General features: G+C 39.2%; 1 protein-coding gene across 3 annotated transcripts in view; it reads right to left on the bottom strand.

Moving 5' to 3' along the window:
* Positions 1-700: 700 nt before the first annotated feature.
* The window catches only part of LOC131992660 (DENN domain-containing protein 1A-like), a 34,606-nt gene continuing 24,562 nt past the window's right edge, over positions 701-10,744 (bottom strand). The window contains exons 17-23 of one of the 3 annotated variants that reach the window (XM_059358297.1): positions 10,359-10,430; positions 10,203-10,259; positions 8,982-9,131; positions 6,986-7,050; positions 5,155-5,292; positions 3,544-3,790; positions 701-2,286 (exon numbers count right to left, since the gene is read on the bottom strand). In XM_059358297.1, coding sequence (XP_059214280.1) covers positions 1,234-2,286; positions 3,544-3,790; positions 5,155-5,292; positions 6,986-7,050; positions 8,982-9,131; positions 10,203-10,259; positions 10,359-10,430 — 1,782 coding nt within the window. In that variant the 3' untranslated portion in view covers positions 701-1,233. Of the gene's footprint in view, positions 2,290-3,543; positions 3,791-5,154; positions 5,293-6,985; positions 7,051-8,981; positions 9,132-10,202; positions 10,260-10,358; positions 10,431-10,744 lie in introns of all 3 variants that reach the window. The other 2 variants (XM_059358296.1, XM_059358298.1) reach the window with 2 other exon arrangements.

Genomic DNA, 10,744 nt, shown 5'->3' with positions numbered 1-10,744 from the left:
AAAGTTTGGCCAGTTTTCACCGGTAATATTATACTTATACTTATATTATACTACTTAAATCTGAAATAAATAAACTAAATTCAAACAAGCACTGACTTGAGAAGCAGCTGATTCTCTCTCCTTTGCAGCTGCAACCATGTTGCTTTTTCCTTCTTTTTCGTACGTTTGCATGGATTTACAATTCAACGATTTGTTTTAGCTGTTGCCATGGTGAATCCTAATATTGGGGCTCCATTAATGCTGCCTTTTCATAGTAGTGATGCACGCGCATAAGAGTGAATCTACTCTGGGTTGATTGAACTAACTCACATCAGCTTTTCTGGAACTGGAAACTCAGAGTTGCCCATCTGAGGGTAAATCCACTCAGAGTTCAGGGTTAGACTGAGAGTTTGCTGAACTTTCTACCTGGAACAGGCTCCTGCTTAGAATGGTGGGTAAATCAAACCAAATCAAACTCAAAATATCCAAATACAGGCAGTCCTGTCCGCAGTCCTGTCCATCACCGCACCACAACTGGTGCGGTGATGAAGCACTCTACACTCTTCACCAGACACACACTCCTGTTTGTCAGTGAAGGGTTGACAGTAGTGGGGAGGGGAGGTGTGTGCATGTGTAGGGCGTCCCCATATGACCATTCCTACATACTGTATCAGGACCTTCTGTTGAAGTAAATGACACATCATTTCTGATACATTTTCTAAAAATATACTCCATGTGCACAGCACAGGAGCCGAAGAAAACCAAAAAAAGAAAAAAAGTTACAAATATGAATATACCAATGACAACCTGTGTTTTGGCAATAAAAGCTATTTATTTTAAGTTATGATCTTTGAGATTTCAGTCCTGGTTGATTTGTGGTTACTGGTGGTAATAGCAAGAGCAAAGACACCTGCATCAACCTCTGGTCAGCAGATACACCTGGAGTAATGAACAGTGCAGCCAAACAAAGAGTGAGCTGAGAGGACTCACTATGTTGTGTTGTTTGAAGACAAAACTAAAAGTACCTTCGATGTTAGCTTGCAGGAGAAATAATATGCTAATAATTACTCAAATTAAAATAATTAACTCATTTTAATTATTCTTTTATGATGATCTTGTGAGTTGCAGAAGAAGAGTAGCTTGTATTAGAGTGTTAGAGCGTTGTTTAATACAATAGAAGGTTCTGATACATTAGTGAGGGACGTTTGGCGAGTGACAGAGAGAGAGGGGCCCCTCAGTTCATATTCACAGGTTCTAGTCAAATGTTTCCCACCTCCTCCGAAGGTCTTCCACCTTCTTTTTTGGGGGAGTAGCTGGCTTGGCCATAGACAGCAGATCCCCAAAAGGATCCTGAGTCTTCTGGCTTTGTCCCTCAGCATGAAGCGGCTTCGCCAGTATATTCATGGCTGTACTGGGGACAGAAATGGAGTCTGCCTGACTGGAAAGAGCGTGATTGCTGGCAGAAAAGTGAGACCGGGAGGTGAGTGAGGAGGGGAAGGCTGACTGGGGCAGTCCATAGCCGGGTGGCAGAGTTGAATTGCCTGGTGAATACTGTCTGTAGACCCCTGGTAGTGTAGAAAAGGACTGTGGCTGGGCTGATGTGTGCAAGTAAGAGCCTGGTGGAGGTCCGTAGACCACGCTGAAAGGATTACCACTTACAGTCGGTGAATAATGCATTTGAGGGGAGGTTTGCTGTAGCGACTGGGCGAAAGGGTTAAGAGATATAGGAGGATGCAGGGGGAAAGGGGGCAAGCCCTGTGGGTAAGACCTGGGGGGCAGAGTCGGTTTGTCGGAAGATGACGCCACACTAATATCTGCCACGTCACTCAATGAAGAGGAACTGGAGGGTGCTGAACTATTAAGAGGGTCTAAAAGACTTATTAGATCTATACTGTCCTTGGTGGGCTTCAGTAGGTCTCCATCTGTGCTCATGCTCAGGGCTTGCCTGAACTCTTGTCCCCCTGATGTAGCCCCTCCACCAGCTCCTGCCGGTTTAGGATAAAACTGGGCTGCATGGGGCGCTAAAACAGTACCAAGCTCAGGCGTCTTCCTTCCGTGGGGGCGAGGAATGGTGATGTTACCGGGGGTGGAAGGGTCCAAAGGGTCGGGACCCGGGCCGGAGCCTTCACTGTTGGGAGAGTGGGACTCCATCTGCACAGAGAGTTGGACCGCCGGTCTGCTGGAGGACGGAGGAACACAAACATGCAAGGCTGCTTCGTCTTGGCCGATACTCCACAGCTTGTTGTAAGGGTTGGACAGCTTGAAGCCTGGAAGCGTTCGGGAGTGTTCGAAGACGCTCAGGTCCATCTGCTGCAAACATGAGAAATAATAGACTGTAAAGTACCATCCTAAGTGTTTAAAACTTATAATATTCATAGCATTTCCTAAGTCATGTGTTTTTCCTAACTTTTCCTATGTTCAAGGGGTCAAGCTTTGTTATCTTGAGATAAATAGATCATTACCTTGTTCTCGCGAGAAAACAAGAGGTCAATTTCTCTAATTACTAATAACGTTTTCGAGAGTAGAGTAATTAAAATTATTTTTATTTTTTTCCCCAAATAAAGTATGAACAAGAGTATATCAGGGTATCCCCAGGGTTCTCAAAGTTACATTTAATACTTTTTTAATACTTTTAAGACTCTGCAGGTACCCTGTATATACAAAATACATGTAAGATTGAATGGATTATATTCACAACAAGTATAAAACATTTTTACTGTGTCCCTTATAAATTAAAAAGAAAATATCTGACTTCATGGTGGTGTAATGGTTACTACTTTTCGCCTCACAAGCAAGCGGTTAAGGATGATGAATTAATCAATAATGTACTACATACAGACTCAGATTATTTCATCTGAAATGCATCAGTCACTGGCAGGAACAATTCCATTTTTCCAGCAAACCAAAAATCAAAGAAAGAAAGAAATTTCCCTTACGATCTTGTAGTATTTTCTTTTAATCTATAAACACGTTTTATATTTCTTGTGAATATCATCCAATAAATCTAATTTCCATGAAGACAGCTGGTTTGCCTTCATGGCAGGCATGGTACTCCTGACATTTGATAAACATTATAAGTAATAAAAATAAATTGCTTTTTCTATGCCTGTGATAATGAGTTAATTATCTTGTTATCTCAAGAAAATAAGCTTTATTATCCCGAGATAAGATGATAACATTATCAAATATATTACAGTTTATAAGATAATAACTCGATAATTGCACGCTGTTTTTGGCTTCTTTAAGTGTCAGTTCAGTCCAGCACAGGGATAAAATCCAAATGCTCAACAGAGCTACAGTCATAATTCATATATAAGCATTTATAAGTTATGGTTATGATAGTTAAAGTTTTAGCGACACAACAGCACATAAACAAATTATTTCTGTGTGTCACAATGCATTGCATGTTATTCTGGGCATCTATCATTGAGGCTTTTTGCTCTGGTCCAAAACAAAGCAATTTTTGTCTATGGGAACCTCAAGATCAAATCCCAAATCTGGACCAAAAACCTACTGTTAAGACTATTTATCAACTTCTGGCTGCAGACCGTTTTCACTCCTGACCTGGTAGGTGAACTTGGCCTGGAGCTCCTCAGATTCTTTGGTAGTCCTCAGGTCCTCAAGACTTTTAGCCAAGGTGATTGGTTGGTTGTCAGGCTCGTCCTGGCAGCCGAAGATATCCCCCAGTAGGTTGACACTGGAGAACCTCTCGTTAACTGGGCTGGAAGGGGCAGTGTGACTCTCAGCCCCAAAATCAGGATTTTCCCCTTCCATTGCCTCAGCTTCCTTCAGGGAGCGGTACGGCTGTGGCCTGCAGGGACAATGTAGCACTTATGGTTATTCATTCATTTTAATTTCATGGGCACACTGTACCAAATCCATAAAAGGACATTACTAGCTAGTACTGAAGCTAGAGGGCTTGAGAGGTCAATGTTAGAAAACTTCCTTTACATCTTCAATTCCACTGTATTGAACTTCAAGAATGACAGTCTCTATTGAATTAAAATTAATTATTTATAGTAGTAGTATTTTAGTGTTAATGGCATCCACAGCTAAAAATGTCTTAACCCATTGACGCCTAAAACACCTGTAAAACCTCTGGGCGATTTTAAAATAAGCCCCTAAAACCTGAAGTTTTTCTGGAAATTCAACAGAAGTGTCAACGCTTCTACTAAATAATAGATTTTTCAGCCTCTGTAGCAGGTAGAAATGAAATTCCAAAAGTATTTGAGAGTTTATACAAATACTACAAAACGACGTATCCGCTTTCCAGGCTTCAATGGGTTAAGTCAAGGGTAAACCATGGAGATGCATTGATTGATAGTTTGAAAAGGTTACAGGAAAAACCTGATCAATCAATGCATTTTTATACTGATGGTTTACATCTTGCTTCAAATCAGATGCATGTTGATGACCTGATAAAATTCTGTAGGTGTTGATCTTGAAACCTCTTTGGAAGGGCTGGCTGATATGGATAACCTCTTAAATCATGATATAGAACATTGTTAACATTGAGTCTTTTTATGTCATGACAATTATATTTACACACAGTAAAGTGGTAAATTGTTTGGGAATATCAATTGAGAAACCATTTACTTACTCGTTATGATCAAAATAGCTTGTTTTGGCTATTCCAGTGAAGTATGTACCTTACCCTTAATATTAAAGGGATAGCTAAACCTAAACCCAAGATCTTCTTATATAATGACCATAATGCCTCACATACAGTACAGGCCAAAAGTTTGGACACACCTTCTCATTCAATGCGTTTCCTTTATTTTCATATTATTGACATTGTAAATTCATCAAAATTATTAATGAACACATGTGGAATTATGTACTTAACAAAAAAGTGTGAAATAACTGAAAACATGTCTTATATTCTAGTAAGCAAAGGGTGGTTACTTTGAGGAATCTAAAATACAAGACATGTTTTCAGTTATTTCACACTTTTTTTGTTAAGTACATAATTCCATATGTGTTCATTCATAGTTTTGATGCCTTCAGTGAGAATCTACAATGTAAATAGTCATGAAAATAAAGAAAAACGCATTGAATGAGAAGGTGTGTGTCCAAACTTTTGGCCTGTACTGTATGTGCACAAATTCATTAGAAAGAAAAGAAATGAGTAAAATGAAAAGGTCAAAAGTGCAAAGCAATCAGAGAGATGCGTACAGAGGCGACCACTCAAAAGGGACGGAGAAGAGAAAGCTGTCAGGAAAACCAGAGATGGAGTCGTTGTCGTACTGGAGTTCGTCTCCGGACGAATCCTCTGAGAGAAAGACTGTGTAGTGGCGAGTAGGACGGATAGAGCTAAGGTGAAGAGAAGAAAGACAACAGGAAATGCACAGCTCATTACATATATGTTAATTCAGTCTATAGAAAAGGATCCAGGGAGAAGAGGAAAATGAAGAAAGGGATCATTGAGGTTCTCTTTCATAATATTTTGTGAGATGTCTCACTATGGGATGCACGCCCTGCTGCACACCTCAGAAGCATTAATCTCATTATGCCAATCCTGATTGGCTGGTGAAACGTGTCTCCAACCCAAGCTAGTACCCAGCGACAGAAGCTAAATAAGATCCGTCTGTGGACAATTAATCTAGCTAGCCCAGGACGTGAGATATGCTCCGAGTGAGAAGAGGTGTTTGAATGACGTGGTGCAGTTTGCATGAACTATTTAAGGTAGGTAGTACTAGCTGGGGTGGACACCAAGGTTATAATAGTTTTGGATTTTTCATCAGTTTTAGTTTTAATTTCGTTGTCAATTTTTGTTTTCAAATTCAGTTAGTTTTAGTTAGTTTTTAGAGTGAGTTTGCTAGTTTTGATTAGTTTTATTTTTTTCGGAAAATGCTTAGTTTTAGTTTAGTTTCTATTAGTTTTAGTGTTAGTTTTAGTTTTTTGTAATGGGGTATTTTTTGGGTGCCAGATTCAATAAGGTCACAATAAATGTTTCCTTTATTTCCTTTGTCTGATCCATCTCAGCCCCAATAAGTTTACTAAGTCATAAAACCAGATAGATGAAATAGATTTCATATCAACCAAAAAGGTTTATGTATGAAAAAAGTTGTCAAAGACGAAAACTAAGGACATTTTCACTATAATTTTAGTTAGTTTTAGTTAGTTTTGTAACCACACAATACAGTTTCAGTTAGTTATCGTTTTTTTAAAAACTCCCGTTTTTATTTTTATTTCAGTTAACGAAAATGTTTTTTCAATTCTAGTTTTCGTTATTTCGTTACTTTTCGTTAACTATAATAACCTTGGTGGACACACACACTGGTTTCACCAGCCAATCAGGATTGGCGCTATGAGATTAATGCTTCTGAGGTCTGCTGCAGGGCGTGCATCCCATAGTGAGACATCTCATGAAATATTATGAAAGAGAACCGGGGTTATATAAATAACCTAAAGTTTTAACATGGCTTATAAAGGCGTCATTAGTGAAATGTTTAATGTGCATCAGGATTAATATGTCAGCGTTTATTCATTAAACCTCATTTGAATGAGTCTAAAAGAAGCAAAAGAAGGAAATTAGACCACAATGGCATGTGTCTCATTCTCTTAGAGCTGTATTTACGGTGTTCTATTTGATAAAATCACATTATAAAAATTTAAAAAACACTCAAAATATCAGATTGCGAAATGAAGTGAGGCTGTGAGAAACACTGAATGACTTTAATGAGAATCAGTCGCAAGAATTTTGAAAAATGACCAATGTAATTACACTCGGAGTGAGAGGACATTTAGAAAGACTCTGAAGTGAAGTAAAACTACAGATGGTACTCAGTCCTAAATAACTCAACAGTTGACAATTTATATTATGTTCAGTAGGGTATATGGGCTTGTAATGTTACATATTTTGCTCTCCTCTACAAACTGAAAGAATCCTCTCTGCAGTATTTGTCCCTTACAGTTCATGTTTTGGCTGTAAATGTAATCTCTTGTAATTGCATATTAGTCAGTGTTGTACAAGGAAGGTATACTTGAAGTAGTGGAGGCTTACTGGTCAACGCTGCTTTCCAGACTCAAATTGCTACTTGGTCTCTTCAAGAGCATTGGTGGCCGGGCCTGTGGGAGTGAAAGAATAATATGAAAAAAGGGACACAACAAATTTAACACAACTACCCAGTGTGCTTCTTTGCTACGCAAGGCTCCTGATTGATTAGCTAGAGCTTGCAAACCTGTAACCTAGTGCCTCTACCTGTGTGTAGCATTAGACATGAAGCTGAAGACATGAGACACGAGTTACCTCTTCTAGAATCTAGAATATGTGTACGTCATTGAGTCAGGCCAACATTCGAGCAGGCTGAAACCAGCGTTCAGGTGCTGTTTCATTGGTCCAGTTGGCCAGCCCGCTCTCGCTCCTCTTCAAAACCTCTTGCCTCTGGTGTCTTCCTCATGGTGTTTGATTAAATCCTACTCCAAATACCTCTCCTCACAAGTGCCACTGATAGTGGCTAGTGAGAAAGCAGCACAGGGTCACACACCAATATGGCTTTACCCTCCCAGAAGCTCTAGGGGTGTAACTGTTCTTAACCGCCACCGAAAAACCGCAACAAAACACTAACAGATCTCATCCTGTGTTTCGACCTTTCGTGTCACCGTCTAGTGGTCGCCACATTATGCTTCACAGAGACATACTGCACCAACATTGCCCAATTGCAAACGCAACTTTCGGACACATGCGGACAGAGACTTAGGGAAGAGCAGTAACAAGAAAGGAGGAAGACATCGGGGATCGTGATGCCTGCGTCCATAACTAGGATCTGGAACTGACTGAACAGCTCAGAGTCTCCAAACTATATTATCTGCCAATGGAGTTTACATGCGGCATCTTATGAACATGAGCTGTTGCAATACATAATGTAATAAGCTATCCATAAATAATTTAAATGTAATGAAAGCTTGTAATGTAATAATCAGCACATAATGTTAAAAAAGTGCATATCATAATAACAGTTTTGTACATCATTTAATTTAGTTATCACACTATAAGAACATTATTCCATCATAAACATGTAGTGTCCAACTAAACACTTGTAAAGGTTAACTAAACATCCTGTTTTAAGCAGCTCAACACAAACTGATTGACCTCATGCATCACAACAACATTTACATTGGTCAGTTAAATTTCTCTTAATCATTACTCTTCCCTGCATCAACTGTACGCTTGGCCAGCAAGAGGTATCCAAGACTTAATGACTCAAAGACTCAATTCCCATGTGAGACTGATCCACACAACACCATTTCACAAAAGCTGCATCTGTCATGTCAAAAGGGGAAGAGTCCTCTGACCTACACACCTCCACAACAAGAGCTTTTCCTACTTGATGTCTTTTTTTTTCCATCGGGCTGGATATGGAGATTAAATGTCACCAGGTTTACAACAATAACGACAGATGATATTGCCTGGAAAAGGAGAAGGCTTTTGTTTTCACACATCATGACAGTGGTGTTTCAGTAAGCCAATGGTTCAGTATGTTGCCCAAGGAAACTTTGACATTTAGCCTGTCGTGATCAAGGATTGAACCACGACCTTCTGATCAGCGACCGCTCTACCAACTGAGCCACAGTGACCCTTATTACCTGTCCCTAAATCAAGTCAAGTCAATTTTATTTATATAGATATCACAAATCACGATCATCATGATACTTTTCACACAGCAAATATACTCCTTGTAACTCCAAAATTTGTCATCACATTTAAAAAAAAAAAGTCAATTAATCTTCTTTTCATGATGTCAGTAAGCTACAATGTAACAATGTTACAAATATAAGCCTTAAAACTTGGGTTGAAGTTGTCACTGACTCCAAGGCAACATTATACTTCTGAACTGTGGATTAAAATGTTGTCAAAAATGATATGGAATTGTCATCTTCATTATTTTATCATTTAACTATCTTCAACCACATCCTTTATATATTGCAGCATTGTGAAATTCCTTATAAACTCTCTTTTTCTCCACACCACGTCCCTCCACTGCCTCATTTCTACTCACCTGTCCAAAGTGCACAGTAATCGGCCTGTGGTCATCCAAGGTTCTCATCGGCCCCTCTCTGCTGACCACACTGGTGGAGGAAGTGAACCCTGCTGTGTTGTCATCAATGACCGCTGACCCTGCTGTGGAGAAGCCGTTTTCTGCCTGTTCCTGCAAAAAGGTGACACAGGAAGGTGAAGCGACCGCATGCCATGGCGGGGGTGGTGGTGTTCAATTAAGGTAGTTATGGTACACTACCGGTCAAAAGTTTTAGAACACCCCAATTTTTCCAGTTTTTTATTGAAATTCAAGCAGTTCAAGTCAAATGAACAGCTTGAAAGGGTACAAAGGTAAGTGGTGAACTGCCAGAGGTAAATAAAAAAGGTAAGGTTAACCAAAACTGAAAAATAATGTACATTTCAGAATTATACAAGTAGGCCTTTTTCAGGGAACAAGAAATGGGTTAACAACTTAACTCTATGGAGCCTTGGGCTATTTTTTCCATTTTTTAATTCTTTTTATGTCTTTGTAAGTCATTTTGTGTCTTTTTTTGGTCATTCTGTGTCTTTTTTTAGTCCTTTAGTCCAACATAAAATGTGATTTTGAATCTTTTTTTTTTACTTTCAAAACACTATCATGCTCAATAAAGAATTTTAAATGTTGCAAATGTGCATTAATTTCAGAGTACACTGAGACATTAAACTGCATAATTTTCAATTAAATTCTGGAAAAGTTGGTGTGTTCTAAAACTTTTGACCGGTAGTGTATAGAACATTTTCACCACTTCACCATGCTGTCAGACAGCCCTTTAATTTCTTACTACATTTTCTAAACCTTAAAACCTGTGTATTATTATCCATAAACACAACTTGGCTGCACATTAAATTATGCTGCAGAATAGTTGTCTGGGTCCGCCTTTAATGGTTTGTGGAAGAGACAATAAATACAAAATAATAAAAAGGAGTGACTATGACAAGAACATAATCCTGTTCACTGTGGAAACAATAGGATACTTCAATATTGCAGAGTATATAGAAGAAGAACTTTTGCAGAGGGAGGGAGCACTCCTACTGGCTTCTTCTCTCTGTCGACTTCAGCTAACAAACTGGTATAGAACTCAAAGAACCCCACTTAAAAAATTCCATTAAATATTAAAACTCTTATTTACACACCAGTGTAACAGCATTTACAAGATCAAGAAAAAAATATAGAATGGTCTGTCAGCAGTGTCGGGCCACATACCTTTTGCTTCAGTCTGCTCTTGACTTCCTTGATACGCATTTTTGCATGATCCTTAGCCTGTCAAATACACATAAACAAAGCCAAATCATTGCCATTCTAATTTCCCACCAACGGTTTAAATTTTTTATTTATAACTGAAGCCAGAGAAGTGCTTACAAACTTGTAAACGGTCTTCATGGCTGGGTTTGCCTTGGTCTTCACTGTGTTGAAGATAGCCCCGCCTCCTTTCTATTAGAAAACATTGACACAGCATTTGTTAGTGACAAGACACATCACTGAGTCACTCAGATCACCTGGAATGTAAATAAAGTATATATATTGTATGTTGCTTCGAAGAACAAAAGTGCCATCTGCCGGGGGGGGGGGGGGGGGGGGGGTCGTCCCGTCGCCTCCCTATGCTGGGTGCTGGTGAGCTGTACAACTCCATCTCTAACTTTCTCTCCTTCTCTCCCACAAGCTACTCTAATCACTCTCTCTTTGTTTCTCAGTCATCTAGTTACAGTGGACTCTGATGTTGACAGTAGTTTAATGTACTCTCAGTA

The sequence above is a fragment of the Centropristis striata genome, chromosome 19, assembly GCF_030273125.1.
Source record: "Centropristis striata isolate RG_2023a ecotype Rhode Island chromosome 19, C.striata_1.0, whole genome shotgun sequence".
Classification (NCBI taxonomy): Eukaryota; Metazoa; Chordata; class Actinopteri; order Perciformes; family Serranidae; genus Centropristis; species Centropristis striata.
The sequence above is the reverse complement of the archived record's forward strand: the minus strand, read 5'-3'. Positions and strand labels throughout refer to the sequence as shown.